This window comes from Podarcis tiliguerta, assembly GCF_965153285.1.
Source record: "Podarcis tiliguerta genome assembly, chromosome: 4".
Classification (NCBI taxonomy): domain Eukaryota; kingdom Metazoa; phylum Chordata; class Lepidosauria; order Squamata; family Lacertidae; genus Podarcis; species Podarcis tiliguerta.
The window spans coordinates 24,210,937-24,230,587 of record NC_139537.1 but is presented as its reverse complement, the minus strand read 5'-3'; the positions used below and the strand labels follow the sequence as shown (position 1 = coordinate 24,230,587).

At 43.1% G+C, this 19,651-nt stretch overlaps 1 protein-coding gene across 12 annotated transcripts in view; it reads left to right on the top strand.

Annotated features, from left to right (window-relative positions):
• The window catches only part of ATP8A2 (ATPase phospholipid transporting 8A2), a 327,202-nt gene that overhangs the window by 293,101 nt on the left and 14,450 nt on the right, over positions 1 to 19,651 (top strand). For 7 of the 12 annotated variants that reach the window (XM_083437038.1, XM_083437033.1, XM_083437041.1 and 4 more), the window contains 2 exons: positions 1,795 to 1,883; positions 7,179 to 7,283. In XM_083437038.1, coding sequence (XP_083293164.1) covers positions 1,795 to 1,883; positions 7,179 to 7,283 — 194 coding nt within the window. The remainder of the gene's footprint in view (positions 1 to 1,794; positions 1,884 to 7,178; positions 7,284 to 19,651) is intronic. The other 5 variants (XR_014510327.1, XM_083437037.1, XM_083437042.1 and 2 more) reach the window with 1 other exon arrangement.

Genomic DNA, 19,651 nt, shown 5'->3' with positions numbered 1-19,651 from the left:
AAAACCCACACACCCACTTTTTCATAAGGCTGCAATGGCACAAAAACGTGGTTACAAAGCATGGATCCACATGGATCCTCAGGATTTTTGCATTGGGCTACCCCAAACTCACCATCAGATCACGTCTGTGGACACAGCATGAACCACAAAAATCATGCATCCACTGTTTCGTTTAGAATATTTTTTTCTTGTTTTTCTCCTCTAAAAACTACGTGCATGTTATGGTCAGTTGCATGTTATAGAGTGAAAAATACAGTAATTCAAGTGAGCAATATATTTATCATAATATTCAAATCAGATTAAGGGACACTGAAAAACAAAACATTGAGTCAGCTGTAAATAAAATTTGCTCCAAGTTTTATGGTTTAAATACAACAGATAACAGGGTCACTTATATTTCAAAATTAATAATTGCAGTCCAACGCAGGGCCTTTATGTTAGACCAACTGAACGTTTTCCCCTCAGCTTTTGTCAAGGGCAGATATTTAAACATCCCCAGAAATGATAGACATTGTGGATGTTTTTTGAAGTCCCAGACCCAGTAGAACATATTATTTTTCTACTGTCCATTGTGCAACCAGCTACCCAAACGTGTGCTATCCCCTTTTTCTGAGTAATCTAACATCATGGCACAATGAAAATATCAGATTCTATCTGTCTGACATTAACCCGGAAGTAGCTACAAGGGTGGCTGAGTTTTTATCAATAGTATCTCTTAGGGTGATGAATGTAACTATTTAGCAGGAAGAAACTCCAATGAAAATCCTCATTATTACATATTTTTACATGGCTGTTCATTTGTATATGTTTTAAAATTTTATATATGGATGTTTTATGATGGCCTATATTTGTAATGCCTAATAAAGGTTTGGCAAAGCAAGTAAAAAAGATTTTGAAAGAGTGTATTTGGGAGAGGAACTGACGGCAGTATGTGATGGGCCTCTGAAGAGCTATATCTTAGTGGTGGAGTGTTTGCTTTGCATACAGAAGGAGCCAAGTTCAATTGGCTTGGAGAGCCACTGCCAGTCATTGTAAACCAGGAGTGGCCAATGTGATGTTCTCCAGACGTTGGGCTATAACTCCCAATGCCACCAGCCTATATTGCCAGTGGTTAGGGTTGATGGGATTTGTAGTCCAACAATGTCTGGAGGGCATCACTTTGGCAATCCCTGCTATAGGCTGTGCTGAGATAGATGAACCAATGGTCAGACTTAGTATAAGGACCACTCCTCTGTTTCCGAAGTAGCATTAAGCAACCTGGCATGTGTGCATTTCCTCCTGAAGCCTTAAAAGGGAGGGGGGTCACCGGATGTTGTTCGATTCCAACTCCCATCAACCCCAACCATCATGGCCAATAGCTGTGGATGGTTGGAGTTCCACCAACATATGGAGGAGCACCACTGAGTTGCAACCCAAGAGTGGCATCAATCACACAATGTCACTGAATGTCAAGAAATATTTGCCACAGTTATTATGGGGAAATATTAAAGGAGGCAGGTTGTGTTGTGCTGTGAGAACCTGTAACGTTTGCCTTGTAATGACCATAAGCTTCTCTGAAGGCCCACCAAGTTAGATGGTAGGGCTTGCGAATGAATAACCAACAACAGTAATTGGGTGGCAATTCTTGGAATGAAATAAAACCAGTAGATCAACATGCAATACATTGCTTTTCAGTTGCTTTTATTATATTCCTTTTTCATACAGTTGTTATTAACCTACCCTTTCATTTCAGCCAGTCCCTGCTACATTGTGTAACGTGATCGTGATTAACACTGCATTCATTTCTCCTTACAGGCAGGAATGGTACTGAGGTGTGGATACTTCTGGCTCGGTTTATTTCTGGTACCCACAGCGTGCCTTGTTAAAGATGTGGCGTGGAGAGCGTAAGTTGGGGGAATGCCTCATTAACTGCACCTCTTCTCGAAAAGACTGTTGAAATTCAAAATAAGAATGAGATTCGCTCTTTTAATCTTAACAGCCACTAATCTTAATCTCGGTGAAAAATTGCTGCACATCTGTTGAAGTGGTGGCTGCAGCAGCCATAAAAGGTTGCTAACCAGCTTCACCAACACAAACAATAAAAATGTTTCAGTCGTGTCAATAGTCATAAAGACGAATGTTGCAACAAGACTGAAGACCAGTTTATATCCTGATTAGAAATAGTCATATCTACTTGCTATGCTTGTTGTGACAAAGGGCTGCAGAGAAGAATATGTTTGTGTGGGTGTTAAAAGCTTATATACGTAGCAATTTATTTTCTTAGGGTCCATCCACTCCTTGTCTTAAAGTGCGTTTTGAACCACATATGGTTCACCATGAACGTTAAACCAAGGGGTGGATAGGACCTTACCTAGCACAGAAGTTCACCTTCACATCCTATTAAAAACACTGCTATTAAGATGACTTCCTGCCAACCTAGCAGTTCGAAAGCACGTCAAAGTGCAAGTAGATAAATAGGTACCACTCCGGCGGGAAGGTAAACGGCATTTCCACGCGCTGCTCTGGTTAACCAGAAGCAGCTTAGTCCTGCTGGCCACATGATCCGGAAGCTGTACGCCGGCTCCCTTGGCCAATAAAGCGAGATGAGCGCCGCAACCCCAGAGTCGGTCACGACTGGACCTAATGTTCAGGGCTCCCTTTACCTTTACCTTTTAAGATGACTGTGAACGCCATACTCCCATCTAAGACAATGCCTAATGATAATGAATGTTTACAGCTTGAACAACAAAAATATTAAAATGAAATCCTGAATGGGGAAAAGCCTTGTTTGCTTTTAGCTTTCTTTCTCCCCCCCCCCCCCCCCAGCATTTGTATATTTTCCTCTCTTTCTCTTGTGCTACTGTTTTATCTGAACTAGACAGCATGTCTTTAAGCCCCATGGCTTTTCCCTGCTTCTATTTGAAGGGATATGTCAGGATGCTCCTTGATAGACTGAGCAACAGACATCCCAGCTGTTGCAACGGAATGAGGGGGCTGAGCATAGAAAGGGTTGCACATGTAGCTTCCGTGCCATGAAATCAAAATATTGTAACCCATAACGCTGTCATCTTGTGGCAAGATACATATTTAGTAATCTTATGAACTGATCCTTCTGTCTGGGTTCCTTGCCAACACCCCCAGCAAGACCATTTTTTGGCATTTTCCGGTGAAGACAGAATTGTCTTTACATTTAAGCCTCCAGCTATCCTTCGCTCTGCTTGTTGGAGGTAGGCCTTCATAAAAAAGAAAGAAAACACAGCCAGAATGGAACAAGCCGTTTCCTCCACTGGGCCGTTTTTCTCTGGACATGTGTTGACTGGAGTAAGGAGCTGAAGGTTTCTAATTTAGTGGGTTGACAACGTTGGACTTATGAGGCAGGAAGGAAAAGACCTGTCGGAGCAAAAGCTGTGCTTTACAGATTACTAGCAAAATGGCTGCTGTTCTGATAGGCATGATGTACCTGGAGGGAGAGGGCTTTTATTTTGCAACGCCCCCTGGTGGTGCGTCCCTGTCAATGGCAGTCAGGCCAGTCAGGTAGGTTTTGCTGCCACTAAAACAACAGTGTTTTGTCTTCCCGCCTCACTCAGAAGTGAAAGGCAGGAAGAAAATTAAGGAGTGGACTTCAGGCCACTGTTAGGGTAACCAGTTTTTTGCCCCTCATGGCTCCCAGTCACCCCACCCATTTACAGTAAGCCTGGGTCTATCTGTATAGTTTCATTGAGGGTTTCATTTCTTGGCTGGGCTAGACTCACAGCGTTCTTCAGCCTTAGGTCCCCAGATGTTTCTAGACTACAATTCCCATCGTGCCCAGCCAGCATAGGCAATAGTCAAGGATGATGGGGGCTGTAGTACAACTACATCGGTGGTCCCAGGGTTGAAGAACCCTGTGCAAGAGGATAATGGAATGTCACCATGTCAGTAATTTGGCTATGTCTAATATCTATACTGGTAGATGTTCTGCTACAATATCAGTATTGATCCCATATGAAAACACCAGTCATCATGATGGGCAGGGTATGTATCTATGAAAGGAAAGTGTATGTATAGCATGGGCTTCGGAGACTGGAGGTGCAATGTATTTTTTCTAAACATAGGGACATGTCACAACCTTCTTGGGGCTGGTGCCAATACCATTCATCGCTGGGCTGCCACCAGGACTCCAGTAGGACTCCACTGCTTATGCCTGCTATGGCCCCCTTTAAAAAAAAACAAAAACCAACAGCATCCATTCTGGGTCCCGGCAACTGCCATATTTATTTTTGCGAATGCCACAGGAAAAGATGAGTTGACTTCTAAGGCAACGTGTGCTTATTTAAAAAACAAAAAATAAACATACCATGGCTGCCATCACAAAACTTGGGTGATGATGTCATTGCCTGGGAATGCTCCAGTCCTGAGCCTCTTAGCTGGAAAGAGTTTGGCTCATTAGGCTAAAAGAAGTTTGCTGCTCTGATCAATGGATTTAATTTTAAGTTGACTGGAGTGCTGATAGTGAGAGATGGCTATATAACTTAATAGAGGGGCAGGAGTCAGCTGTTGACTTTTCATTGGTCATAACAAGTGCCTCTGTTTTTGTATTCCATTTACATACATCAGGAGGATTTTTGCAAGGACTGTTGTGGAAAAACGAAATCAAGCTGTTTTGTAGTAAATACCAATTTGCCTCTTGTGCTGTTACGGACAGGAGATGGAGCAGTGTCTCCCTCTCTTCAGAGTTTGCAGCTCAAGATCTTATCTGATAAACGGACAGTTTACAACCCTTGTATTTATAGGCAATCACCAAGCTAGGTTTCTAAATAATGGTTTGGGGCGTTTTATTGCTTTGCTTACAAATATGATCATAACATACAAAATTAAAAAAATGACTTAATTGTTCCCACCTTTCCCTGCTCTTATAATTTGTGCTTATCCAAATGCATTGCTTTATGAACCCATCCTTTGAAAGTTGAACTATCACATCTAAGGTGATGTGTACGTTTTATATTATAAGTCTGCACAAATTGTGACCTGCCAAATCAGATACAGCCCATTGAATTCAGCCCTGGATGTGTGAAGTGACTCACTCCTTGAAAAGTATTACGTCCACAAACATATGAAATGCCGGTTGTGGTGCAAACAATAACTTGATCTTGCAATCATCAAGTGATAACATGAACCAGCCTAGCAAATACCAGTGTGGTGTAGTGGTTAAGAGCGGTAGTCACGTAATCTGGGTAACCGGGTTCGCGTCTCCGCTCCTCCACATGCAGCTGCTGGGTGACCTTGGGCCAGTCACAGTCTCTCAGCCCCACTCACCTCACAGAGTGTTTGTTGTGGGGGAGGAAGGGAAAGGAGAATGTTAGCCGCTTTGAGACTCCTTAAAAAGGGAGTGAAAGGCGGGATATCAAATCCAAACTCTTCTTCTTCTTCTTCTACATCTATACTAATGAACGACTGATGTTAATGGTGACCAAACTTTATTAAAACGAAAGCATGAGGACAGTGTCTAAATTGGATAATCTTTTTTTAAAAAAAATATGAATGATGTTGGTAGCATGTAAGCAGAGATGGGGAACCTCTAGCCCACCAGACATTCCTGGACTACAACTCCCATCACCCCTGACCATTAACCATACCGGCTGCGGCTGATGGGAGTTGAAGTCCAATAGCATTTAGAGGGCACTAGGTTTGTCACTAGGTACACACTACTAATACCATTTCAAGGCATTATTAAGATTGGGCAGTTTAGATAGTGGTCCTTGTGCCTACAGTTAGACACTTTCAGGACATACTCATGTTATTTGGTCAATTAATAGTTGTGACTGAGCCTTGAAAAGTATGTCACAGAAATCTAATCAGCAAGTATATTTATTTACAGAATAAAGTTTTGGCTTACTGATGGACAGTTGATCCCACATGTCCATGCAGTTTTCCAAAATGAGGTTTAAATAGACATCATTTGAAATTGGCTCCTCTCATAAATGGAAAAAAAAAAACCTGGCTGTGGTGACCCTTCCATTTCTTTTCTCTCCTGCATTAACAACATTCACGCCAGTCGGGGGGGGGGGGGGGGATTGCAGAAGCTTTCAAGTACATAATAGGGTGTCATGAATGAAAATGTGAACATTCTTTTCTGGTGCTCCAGTAAGCCAAAGCCTGACACAGATGAAAATTCTATAATTTGTGTAGACTAATGCAAATCCAAGTTATCTCATGGCTTGCTTGTGACTTTCCCTTTGGAGAAAGGTGATGGAGCAACAGCTAGAGAAGAGCTCTGCTCTTTAGTGAGAACAACGGATTCTTTCTGAAAAATAAATGAATCCTGGAATTAAGGTTACCAGTTGTTCTGAAGATACAGATGTTTGCATCTATTGTTATTGTGTGCAGGTAGTGAAAAATGGTGCACTCTTTCTGCACAGAAGCAGAAAATTCTGGCTGCAGACATCCTTTTCTCTCTCCCTCTGCAAGTGGCATGTTAAGAAGGCAGAAGAGCCACCTTTAGGAGGCAGTGATTTAGGGAAGAAAAGGCCACGTAAACCAGAACATTTGATTGGCCATTCGTTATCAAAGAGCCTCCTAAGGTTTTCTGTGCTGCTCAAAGGACAAAATGGAATTCGGGCTCTGCTTCTATGAATATTCAATGAATTCCTTCTCTTTTCGTTGAATGGCCGACTCTTGAGCAGTCCAATGATGGCAGTAGCAGATCCCAGCTCTGTAACCCGTCCGTCAGTTGGGCACTGGGTATTGTTTTCTGATCAAAGTCAAGAAGAGTGTTCTGTTAAAGCAAACTGCTTTGTCATCACTACATGGATGCTGTCCCTGGTACTGTCAAGCTGAATCAAGTGCTAGCATGCTATGCTGCTGCACTCTCTTTATTTCCCCAATCTTCAGTGCTCACCCAACTGCACACACAGCCTTTGCCAACCTGGTGCCCTCCCGGTGTGCTCGTTGGGGCTGATGAGAGTTGAGATCCAAACATATGGAAGGCACCAGGTTGGTGTAGGCTGGAGTAGCACCACTGAGAAGCTAACATACAATCCATGCTTTGCAGTCCAGCATCCTCTGCTGGACTGCATCCTTGAGAAAGAACCTGGGACAGTAGGGTCTTGAGCCAGCCCTACTGACTGTCTAACTCCATGTGGGGAAAGTGGAGTCTTTTACATCCAATGAAAGTTGATGTGTTGGTGTCTTTGTTTTTGTGTCTTTCTCCTGCGATACAGGGCCAAGCATACCTACCATAAAACTTTGCTGGAGCAGGTTCAAGAGTTGGAAGCTAAGTCCAAAGAGCTGGGGAAATCTATGCTGCGTGATAGTAATGGAAAGAGGTGGGGGCAATTCCATCTTAACTGGAAGCATGCCAGATCAATACTTTCCCCCTTCCCCACCATCATTATTTTTTTTCTCCTCCGTGCATGGGAGATCCTCCAGACTCCTCAGCAATTTTATCCATTCATCTGCTTTATTTTAAAAGGAGGAAAGAAAAAAAAAAAAGCTTCCATCTTTCACTGCTCCATCCATCATAGTTTGGTGCCCCATTTAGTGCTTCTCGCATGATGGCATGTAATGTTTTCGTTGGGTGCTGGGGCCGATCCAAAGATGTGCTTCAGATGACTTCTTTGTTAAATTGATGCCTTGCCTCATCTTGTTGATTTATTGTGCCGACTGACAAAAAACAAACAAACGTCAAGACCATATTTTTACAAAAATAGGGATAACAGAATTCAGTGGGTTACGTCCACTCAAAGCCCTTGAAACGAGTTCAAGTTATGAAAGGGGTGTGTTGGTCCATTGAGTTAGTGGTATAGCTCAGTAATAGATCATTTGCTCTGCATGCAGAAGGTCCTTGGTTCCATCCCCAGAATCTCAAGATAGGACTGGAGTGTCCCCTTGTCTGAAACCCTGGCAAGCTGCTACCAGTTAGTGTACTTCTCTAGATGGCCCAGTGGTCTCACTCAATATGAGGCCGCTTCCTACGTTCTTAATTTCCATTGGGCCTACAAAGGAGAATTTCTCATGTTATGCCAAAGATCAGTAATAGTATTGGGTGCTATAGTTCATGGTCAAATCTCTTGGTGGAAGTTACTAAGTCACGCCTAACCCCTTATCCACAGTACCCAAAGAGATCCAAAGAGCTGTTTTTGGCAGGACTTGGTCGTGCCCAGTAGAATCTTTTACTTTCCCCCATTTAATTGTAGATTCCACCATGCCATATGCTTTTATTTAACCTGACTACTGAATCCGATTTACTTTCTTCTTTATTTATTTACAGAATTTACTTACTGTCTGTTTGTCTTGCTTTTGAGACATGACTGCCGCCCCCGCCCCCCAAAGCAGCTCGCGTCAAAGAGATTCCTAATATACTGGGTTGGGGCATTTATGTTAGTATCTGATTGCTGTTTCGATTGGGGTTTTTATATGCCGTAAGGGGTCTGCAATAACCATTGGCTGGTGGGGGTAGCACAAATATTTTAACTAAATAAATTCTGTAAAACGCTTTTCAGGCCTCGCTCAGTTTCAAAAGAGGCTTGTTATGTAACGCAAGGAGCTGGGAGCTGCACAGAACTGCTGGACTAGACAAAAGGGCTCAACTGCTCCATCACAGTGATGAGCTAGATGCCTTTGGGAAGCGAGATGTGAGCTCAATAGCTTTCTCCCCACTTGTGATTCCTAGCAGCTGATAGTCATGAAGTTTTTTGGATCCAGGGCAGTGTTCATGCATTATCAAAGGTAGTATTCCGCCCCCCTTTGTTTCAAGCATTCACAATCCCGCTGGGCTTCGTTAAGTGTCACAAGCCCAGTGTTTAAGGGCTGCCGTGCAATTGTCTGGATAAAGCAAGCAGTGATTACCTCTGCTATGAATGGAATGCTTCGACACAGCAAACAACATCCTGGTCTCACCTTGTGGCTTGTTACACTTTCAGCCTTAAGCTGTCCTCGCTTGTCCATTGTGTGGCTAGACCATATGGAACCCACCGCTATTATTAAACGCCCCATTGTACAGGAGCGTTATGTGCTCTGTGGGGACTTTTGTCCGGCCTGAAAGGCTTCGGAGAGAATTCTAGCGAGGCTTCTCTCCCTCCCCCCCCCCCCAATCCCACCCCACTTTCAGAAGGGTTCATTTAGCCCTTTTTAGAATGCAATTGTGCGTCGGCAAATCGAGGAGCTGAACAAGTTCAAAAAGGTTTTATAACTAACACTTGTGTTCTTCAAACAATATGGCACCGTGTGACCCGCCGAGGGACTTCATGATAATTAAATGGGATTTGACCAAACCGTCTAAACTACCAACCTGAGTGGAATGAGACTTCAAAGAAAGATTCCATTCTGGTACGAAAGGGCAGCCTTCTGAGGCTTTTATGCCCATTCTGACAGAAACTAATTGCCATATTGTAGCTGCTGCTGAGGCAAGTGGAGGAGTAAACGCATCACTTTTATTTCCTTAAATAGCCAGGCAGCAACCTTGGAACTCTTACTAATTAAACTGTAAGGTTCCGAGATCCTCTGGTTTGTATTTAGTCTATTTGTCGTGTCAGACCGCATTCACACCACTGTGATTCTACTTTGAACTGCCGTAGACTCATAAGAGTTAGAAGGGACACCGGGGGTCGTCTAGTCCACCCCCTGCAACTCAGGAATCTCAGCTAAGGCATCCATGGCAGATGGCCATCCAACCTCTGCTTTAAAAACCTCCAAGGAAGGAGAGTCCACCACCTCCCAAGGGAGTCCGTTCCACAGTTGAACAGCTCTTACCGCCAGAAGGTTATTCCTGATGTTTAGCCTGTTGTTTAGCTGTTTAGAGTTCTGGGAGCTATAGTTTGTTCAGGGTGCTAAGAGTTGATGGGGGGGCTGTTTCCCTGACAGAACTGCAATTCTCAAGAGTGGTTTAACAGCCATCCCTTCTTAACAGGGGACTCTGGAAATTGTAGCTCTGCAATGGGGTCGTTTACGAACTCTCATCACTTGTAACAAACTACAGTTCCCAGGACACTTTGGGGCAAGCCATGGCTGTTTATAATAGTATCCTAATGAACAGTATGAATGTACCAGTATTCATGGTGCAATGTTACGCATGTCTACTCAGGATTGGAGGAAGTACTACTGGACTCAGTGGGATTTACTTCCAGTTAAGCATGTATAGGATTGCAGCCTCAACTGTGCCAGGACATTTTATGACTTTGGGATTAGCTGGATAAACATTTTTGAAATACAAGAAACTGTGTGGATTCCTCCCCATTCACCTGTCTCAACTTTGGTTGTACAATTTCTTATCTTCGATATACTGGTATAATTTGTACAGCAAATGTCAGGTTATTTAGCTTTATTTAGTCGTCCATTCATTCTTCAGCATGGATCATATTCTGTTGCAAGATAACTTATTCTGTGTTTGCTCTGTACTGAACTTTTTCACTTTGATCCAGCCAAGGACCATAACGCTACCCAAAACAGGATTCTATACCTGTGAATGGAATTCTGTGTGTGAATATTCTAGCCCTCCATCCTGCTCCTGGTTCCATGCAGAAGGATCTCTTTTTACAAAAGCTGAAATCTGCTAATCGGCTGTGTGAGGGGGTTGGTTCTTGTTCCCTGCTAATCTGAGGGATCTCAGCTATTTAAAGCTCTATTTAAAGTTATGCAGCTCCTACTGCTTCTTGGGTTCCCTCTTGTATCACAGCCTTTGTTTATAAAGTCATCATCTCTTGATCATTGTCACCTGGAAGGCTGTGTGCATGTGTTAAGTGTAACGCAGTGTGTGTGTGTTTCTTGTCTCTTGTGTGATCTGCTTTCCCCAGTCATGTTGAGTTACTGTTTTGGCATTCCCCAAATGCAACAGCCATGCTGTGATTCATTCCTCGATTGTATGTTTTCGTAGCCATTTATTTCATTACGTTCTCTTTCCCAAATGCTTTCATCTGTACTCCTCCTCATTACAGGCTTCCCTCATTCTCAGAAGGCTTCCATGCAGGACAATACAAGGAATCACTGCCAGCTCCTTCGGTCCATTCCCTTTCCCCCAAAGGATCCCCCTCCTCTTTCCCCCCAACACACATTTGTTTTTTCTCCTTCCTAATTGCACCCAGGTTTTCTGGGTGGTCCATCTGCAAACTAGATAATAGTGGAGTTTCTCTGCCTGGCCTTAAGTTGATGTGTCATGCTTATGATGAGGCCTCTTGTGTGCCTTCTGAGAATTGTTCTGTCTTTTATCTCCTTGTTTGAGTCCTGGCTCTTTCACACCTGCTTGGAAACATGTGCTTGTCTTTGGAGAAGGGAGGCGGTGGGGGTGGGGGGACCTATACGCTGGGAATTTCCTGATGGGGCAGTCTGTCTTATTTAGATACTAATTTTGGGGGGAGTGAAAATTGTGGTGTGTTATTTTAGTTCTTCTAACTCACATCTGCTGTAGGCCTGCACTGAGAACTATGTTGTTTCTGTGTATCATTAAACCTAGGGAGGTGAGTGTGTAATCACAATCGCCTTGTTTCTAGTGAGTTATGAATAGGATGGGTGTGCAAGCAGTTATGCTAAGGTTGCAGTAGCGTTTTCCCAGTTTCTTCTGCTGAAATGTTAGTGTTCCTTGGGAGGGTCCTTGCAAGGATTCCCACTAGGGGTTAGCTTTGTTCAGGCAGTTCTGGAAGATAAGCAGACTGTCATCACAATCAGCTTCTCTGGTCCCATGTGCTAAGCTGCTTGGTGCTTTTTGTTCAGCTCCTTTTGCAGACTAGTACAGTGGTACCTCAGGTTACAGACGCTTCAGGTTACAGACTCCGCTAACCCAGAAATAGTACCTCGGGTTAAGAACTTTGCTTCAGGATGAGAACAGAAATCGTGCAGTGGTGGCACGGCTGCAGCAGGAGGCCCCATTAACTAAAGTGGTGTCTCAGGTTAAGAACAGTTTCAGGTTAAGAACGGACCTCCAGAACAAATTAAGTACGTAACCAGAGGTACTACTGTATCACAAAATAGGTAAGAGAACTTCTTTTTCATTTTACTTTTTTTAAGAATATTTTTTTATTAACCGACCAATCACATCAAATCAAACCAAATTACATAAATTCCAAATTACACAGCCGAATTTTAAATTTTTGTTGGGGGTACCCATATTTCAAGTTCTGAAGGGATCCAATCAACTTCTTGCTTCTTACTGCTGTTTTAATGTCCACAAATCTAACCTTATGATGTTCACAGAACTATCCAGTCCTTTCTTATTATTTTTCCACATTTCTTGTTGTTATTTTCATATATTTTTCCTTTCTCTTTGTGACCTCTGATAGTCTCCGCAAGCTGGTTAGAACAGTTTGTAATCCTGCGTGGATATTATTATTTTTATTCAGTAGCCATATCCAGACGTTTTCCATATAACATCACTTCCATACATCAAAACAGTCTTAGGGTCATTAATCTTCACCAATCTGCCTCTTTCTCAAAACCTCTGAGGAGATTCACTAGGAATGCAGTCTGAAAACAAATCCATTCTTCCTCCCGGCTATAAATCCTTTGGCAAGATGGTGACTCCGAATTAATTGCTGCGCCATTCCCAAAAGCTCTTATTGCTTCTCGGTCTCCATAAAGCATACTTTTGGTTAAAGTTTATCTCCACACAGACCTTAATCATCCTGCTTGGGTCAGTTCAACCGACGGTTCTAATGAGGAGGGGTTCTTGTAAATCACATAGAAGGAAAGTAAAAAAGGTCCCCCCCCCCCAATTCAGCCCCGTTGTCAACATACCCCACCTTTGGTGTATCTTCATCGTAAAATATTCCTGTTCCTCCAGCCCGTCGTCTTCTTTCGCAGAGGTCAGTTAAATTAGCAGACTTCCCTTCTTCACTTGAAATATGTGCATTTGCTTCTTTTGTAATTAATTATTCCAAATTGCTGCAACTAGTGCATGATTAGAGACAGCGTCCAGGAGAGCCGATGTCCACACGGGGGCATTCTGCCTAGGGCCCTCACCCCCTTCTTTCGAATTAGGGGGTGATTTATGGGCACAGCAGGCAAGGGCAGTGTTCCCCATTTCCTTGGGGCAACAAGGGAGGCTGCCTACTCCCATAACAGCCTCTTAATTACCCAGTGTGGAGAGATGGTATTGTCGGCCATCTTCCAATGTGCCCCCTAGTGGCCCCCTTCTTTTTCATTTTACAACATTTTTGAGTATAATAAAACCTTAAAGTGGTTTACAAAAGCAAAATGAAACTATTAAGATTCTCAAAATTTTTTAAAAAACAGGTGTTTACAAAGATTTGTAAAACTCGGTTGCATTTATAGTGCCACAACCACACCTAAATGACTAAGATTTGAAATCCCTCTGTGAAAAGCAACACTGCTTAAAAAAATAAATAAAAGCAAGTCCCAAAATCTATAAATGCCTGCTTTCCCAATACACCTTTAAGCTGGGTTCTTTCTTCATCATGGCTTATGTGTTGATGTCCCCAACCCCTACCAGAGCATATGCTGATGTGACTTGAAAACACATCCAACCACACCCATGTCCACGACAATGTGCAAATGTGTTTTGAAACGCAACAGGGAGGAAAGAACCTCGCTCTGATTTAAGCCAGTAATATGTGCACCACCTAGGAGTTGATCCTGCTGCTCTCCACATATACTGCCTTTATGGGGCATAATCTAAAGCAGGGGTAGGCAACCTAAGGCCCGGGCGCCGGATCCGGCCCAATCGCCTTCTCAATCCGCCCCACGGACGGTCCGGGAATTAGCGTATTTTTACACGAGAAGAATGTGTCCTTTTATTTAAAATGCATCTCTGGCTTATTTGTGGGCCTGCCTGGTGTTTTTACATGAGTAGAATGTGTGTTTTTATTTAAAATGCATCTCTGGGTTATTTGTGGGGCATAGGAATTCGTTCATTTCCCCCCCAAAAAATATAGTCTGGCCCACCACATGGTCTGAGGGACGGTGGAGCGGCCTACGGCTGAAAAAGGTTCCTGACCCCTGATCTAAAGGTATAGAATGGCTTTGCTGAAGTGAAGCAGAGCTGTATCTGGTCAGTGCCTGGGTGAGAGACTGCCTGGAAACCTCATGGGTGCTACTTTCAGTTCCATGATGGAAGAAAGGTGGGCAATAAATGTTCTAACGCAGGGGATTGGAACAAATAACCCTATGCATCCCTTCCAACTCTAACATTTCATGATTCTGTAATATAAATCCATCGGCGCTGGGACCGAGGGTCTCCTGGCTCTCATAACAGCCACAACTAGCCCCTTGCATGTGCCTTTTCTGTGAGGAGTAGCCCCACGCAGACAGAAATAAGCCTCAAAAGTGTCAAGTTGCCCCAAGTTTTCATTTGCCTCCTGTAACTGAAAATCTTTAAGTTCACCACCACAAGGCTCTGGCATTTTTAGCTGGCTCTTTGATTTTAATCAGGCACAACAAACCTGATCTTCCTTCATTCTTAGGTTTAAAAACCAGAGATCCCCACAGTCTCCACACTGTCTCTGGCCAACAAGGAGCGATGATGTTGTGGCGGGGATTCTTTTCCATCTAAGTGCTTCTGGTTGCACCTTGTTGCTTTGGTAAAAGGAGCTGCGTGGCCAGCTCTTTATTTAACTTCTCTTCAGTGTGTAGGGGTTTGTTGTTGTTGGGGGTTTTGCCTATCTGAAATAGCAGTGCAAGATACACAGAGTGTTTAATTTGAACCAAATAAACATGGGTTCAAATCCACACACAGCATGCTCAGGGTAACTGACTGCACAGAGTTGTGAGGATAAAGTGGAATGGGAATCCCTTGATTCTTTGAAAGAACAGAATACACATGCAAACAAACAAAGGCTAGTCGAAAGCCTTTCGCTCCCCATCTATAGCAATTATAAGACCTATACTTTCTCACCAGATAATTGATAGTCTATCAGTGGCAGTGATGACACCAGCAGTGCAGCTAAAATAATAATTAGGATCATTGCTAGTTATTATTTTAGGGTTGTAGCTTAGTAGCAGAACACATCTTTTGCATGCAAAAGATCCCAGGTCCATTACTCACAGGTAGACCTAGGATAGTCCCCTGCCTGAATCCCTGGATACTCTTTTCCTGACACTGTACAGTGAGCTAGGTGGGCCAATAAATGCTCCTACTCAGTACCAGGTTGATTGAAAATGGAAAAGAGTTCAAGTTCTGGTAATGATAAAGCTGACTTTAGGCACCTTGGGCAGGACTCTGCAAAAATAAGAGAATATTGCTGCAATCACATACACCAGCCTTTGCCCTCCTGGTGCCCTCCAGATGTTTTCAGCTCAATGGGAGCTGTAGTCCTACACATCTGGAGAGCACCAGATTGGTGGAGGCTGCCATGCACACTTACCTGGAAGTAAGTCCTGTTGAACTCAACAGATATTCCTTCTGGGTTGACATTGTACTGGATTGCACTGTTGGATAGAGAAAAGTCCTTCTCAGAAACAAAGCGATCACATCTAACCGTATCCCCAGTAATCCTGTCAGTGTTTTGTTAGACCATTTAAATTAAGCCCATCAGCAAAATCCATGTCAAACTAGTCTGGAACCTCTTAAAGGCAAATAAGATATCAGTAGCAAGTAAATGGTGTCGCTGTTAAATTCTTTCTCTCAACAGCACGACTGAACCAAAGCTGGAAAATAGCTGAAATGGCAAATTTGACAGAGTCCGTGAAAATGGGAGAAAAGGCAAACAAACCACAAGACATTTTGAAAGGCCTCCATTTATTAATTACTGGAGATCGAAGCGGAGATGAACGCGTATATATTTATTTGATATACGGTACTTATGCCAAGCCTTAAAAGAGACAATTTCAAGGCGGCTTTCCAAATCAAGTTATACAATGAAAATACAATAAACAAAAAATTAGATAAAAAGTCCAAACCAGTCATCAAAATAAGCAAATGACCCTGAAATACTAGAAGCGATGGCAGCTAAAAAATAAATTGTCATTAAAAGTGACATTGATTTGTTCTTGTTTAGTTTTAAACCAATATCTTGAAGTTTAAAAAGCATGGTAAAATAAACATGTTGTCATCTTGCATATTAAAAACTCCAAAGGGTAGGCACCAGGTGGATGTACCTGGGTAGGGGGTTCCAAAATTGGGGTGGCACAATGGAGAAGTTGTGATCCTTGGGTCTCCTCTTATAGTTTGATTTCAGTAGGCGTGGTGCCCAAAGGGGACCTTAAATGTTTGTGGCTCGTTAGGATCAGGTACACTTAGTTAGCACTTTTAAACCAAGAATGACTGTGAGCTCCCTGTAAAATTATACATGTATGAAAAAAGGCATACATTGTGAGTTTTGTCCAGCATTGCACTAAGTAAGTCTCCCATCCACTTGCAAAATGGGATTCCTCCCATCTCCCCCTTGCAGTCCCTAAATCTGTTCTGGAGACTCATCCAACCCTCTAGTGCAGTTGTGGGAGGCAGGAGAGATGGAGGAAAGTCCCATTGCATGAGTGGAAATCCTTGTGTTGATGGAGACGCGTTAGTTGGGCACTGCCCTGTCCATTTATACCTTGGAAGCCCAGTCCAGGTATGGAGAGCAAAAGTATGAACAGCCAGGAATTTACCATTGTCTGCCTACCCTTTAAAAATAAAAGCAAATGTAGCAAGCATTTCAGAGGCATATACACTTTTAGAATTTGGGTTCGGTTCTTAAACAGGGTATCTTATTTAGCTGGTCAAATCATGAAACTCCCTCTGTTAAAGTGAAAAAGAGAGAGAGAGAGAGAGAGAGAGAGGCAGGCATAGTAACATCCAACAAACTGGTGCATGCATTCCATTCAGACTTGCCAGAAAATAACAGCCTAAATCGGAAGGGTTTGAAGTAATAATAATAATAATTTTATTATTTATTCCCCAGCCACTCTACTTGTTTGGAAAGGGACCTATAGTAGCAATAGGGAACCTGGCGTCCCCAGGTCTTGTTGGACTCCAACTCCCGTCAGCCCCCACCAACATGGCCCATAATCAGGTAGGATGAGAGCTGTAGTCCAGCAACATTTGGAGAGCCATCCGCTCCTGCCATATAGAAATTTTAAGGGGGTAGTCAACCGACTTTGAGCTTCAAGGACCAGGCACACGGTTCCAACACTTCTGATGGTTGCAGATAAGATCACAAGATGCTTCAATTTGGGCAGGTGTTCTCAGTCCGGCCTGAAGAGATCCCATAGTGCCCTGTGAGATGCTCCTCCTTTCCCTAAACATTTATTGGGGCTTTGTTCTCCAGTGATGATATGGGTACCGACTTAATGAGGTTTTAAACTGAACAGAAGAAGTTCATTACTTAGTTTCGTTCTGAGAGCTGTCACTTTACTGAAATATCTATATAAATTAAAATCCAACCCATAGCCACATATGCTAGCAAATGGAAATCTTTTTTTTTTTTTTTACTATTATTATTAATTATATTTTTGGAAAAGAACCAGAGGGGAAGTGTAAGGCTAGAGACAACGCTAAAGTAGGCCATGTGTCAGCCTGTATTTCACAGTGGAAATGTGCTTATTTCACAGAACAATTTGCATATTTAAGGGGGGAAATTGCTTATTTCATGGCATGGCATTAATAAATGCAGAAAAGCCTGATAGCATTTATATATGTATATATTTTAAAAACTGAGCCAGGCACTTGAGTGCATTTCCCTGTCCACTCCAACACTTCCTTGTTCACCTAGTTTTTCTTTTGTTTAATTACTTGAGCGGATGTCAGCAGGTGAGCTCCATCCCTTTACCAGCAAGTTCCCAGGCTGCTGCTTGCTAATGACCTCCTCTCTTCTCAACTCATTTCCTTGGAAGTAAGCCCAGCATAAAACGCATGAAATGTGCATAAGAAATCTTGCACGTTTCAGTGGGGTTTGCATAGGAGAAATCCCCAGTAGATGGGGGTGACTTCTGTTTGTTTGTTTTTTAAAAAAAATATCCCCCTCCCGTCACCAGGATCCTGTCGCTTTGCTCACAAATCATGTCAGAGCACAGCTTCTAACTTGCTCTTTTGTTAGGGGCCAGAGCTGGGGGAGGGAAAACCTGAATTTTTAAAACCCCGGCAGAGGCACCCAGTTTCCCAGGATGTGCCTGTTCTATCACCAAGACACCTGCATCCACTTTAACCTTCCCTTCTGTCTGTGTCTCGCTTTTGCCACCAGCCAATTAGTGAACTCTGGAGGACATTCTGGGTCAAGCTGCAGCAAGTGCCTCGAATCCTCATTAACACTAATTAGCGCTCAGTAGGTTAATTGGTGGTGAAGCTCATCTTTTTTTAATTACTCCAACGAATAAGCCAGTGGGACCCTGTGGTCAGCTTTGAATTATTCTGTTTGTTTTGATGCTTGTCAACTGAATGTGTAAAGACAGATGTTCTTTGCCCAGGCTTAGGGACTCCTTTACTTTGCGGGAGGGGCTGAAAAGACAAAGGATCCTTTTTACCGTTGTTAATTGGGGCTTAGCTGATGCCCTAGAACAATTATTCCCAACGCACCCCCTTTTCCCAGGTGGAAAAGAATGCATCATTTGAGGGCAGCGAACAGGACATACGCATCACTAGCAGAATTGATAACTTTAACATTTCCCACACTCGCTAGGAGCCCCATCACATTTCACAAGCATTTGTAACAGTGACGGTGAGGTCTAAATTCTAAACAATGAACTGCAGAACCTGAAAATCATAGGCTTAGTTTGCACATAACACAAAGCCAAATCATGAGCTCCCAGAACAGAAACTGAAGCTGCTGCATTGCTGTGAGCTGGACCATAGTTTGGCTTAGTATGTCATCCAAACCTGGGGTCATGGTTTATCTCCTCCAGATGAACCACAAGGTGCAAATGAAGAACAGACAATGGGTACGGCTCGTTTTTGGTCTGGAGCAAGACAAACCATGTACATGGGTTCGAACGACGCAAGTTAAGCCATGTATTAGCTCCCAGAAGCAGCAGGACCAGAGAAGGAGCAGCCAAGAGGCCATGATCTCTGCATGCTTGTGCTGAGCCATGATTTGGCTTCACATTTACATGTGAACGGGATCTGCATCTCATAGATACTGGCCCAAGACAAAGGACTAAATCCAGATAAGCTTGGAACTAATAGAGCTGGTCCCCAGCAAAGAGAACTCCAAAGGGCTCTGAGTGATGTTTCATTCTTCCCTGCTGTCTCGCAGCATCTGTCCTGTTGCCCAGTTCAAGATTTGTAACAACAAAAAAACCGCATCAGGATATCTGTAGTTCTATGTGGCAATTCCATTTCTTCCATAGGCAACGGTTCTTGGAGAAGACCTTTGAAGGTTTGTGCCAGAGGGAAAGGTAGTTTAAAAGAACGATCACTGTCACTTTCTTCTCTGGTCCAATATGTTACTCTTTGTATTATTCTGAAAACCTAGTTTGACTGGAGGTGAGAGTAAAAAAGAATTGTGTACATACAATGTAGGGGTAGCCAACGTAGTGGCCTCCACATGGTGTTGGACTACAACTCCCATCATCCCTTGTCCCCAGGGGGACTCGTCCGGCACCATCATTATAAATCTTTAGGTGCCAGGTAAAAACTTTCCTCTATAATCATGCCTTTGGCCTTTTAACCATCTGGCCTTTCTTTCTTTTTGTTTGGTTTGTTGGTTTGTTTGTTGCAGAAGAAAATCTTTCATAAAAACTAATTTTAAAAACTACCCGGCCTTTTAGAAGTGAGTGGGATGTTTTTATTTCTTTTTCCTCTTGGTTTCCATATATCTTGGGGCTGAGGGTTGTC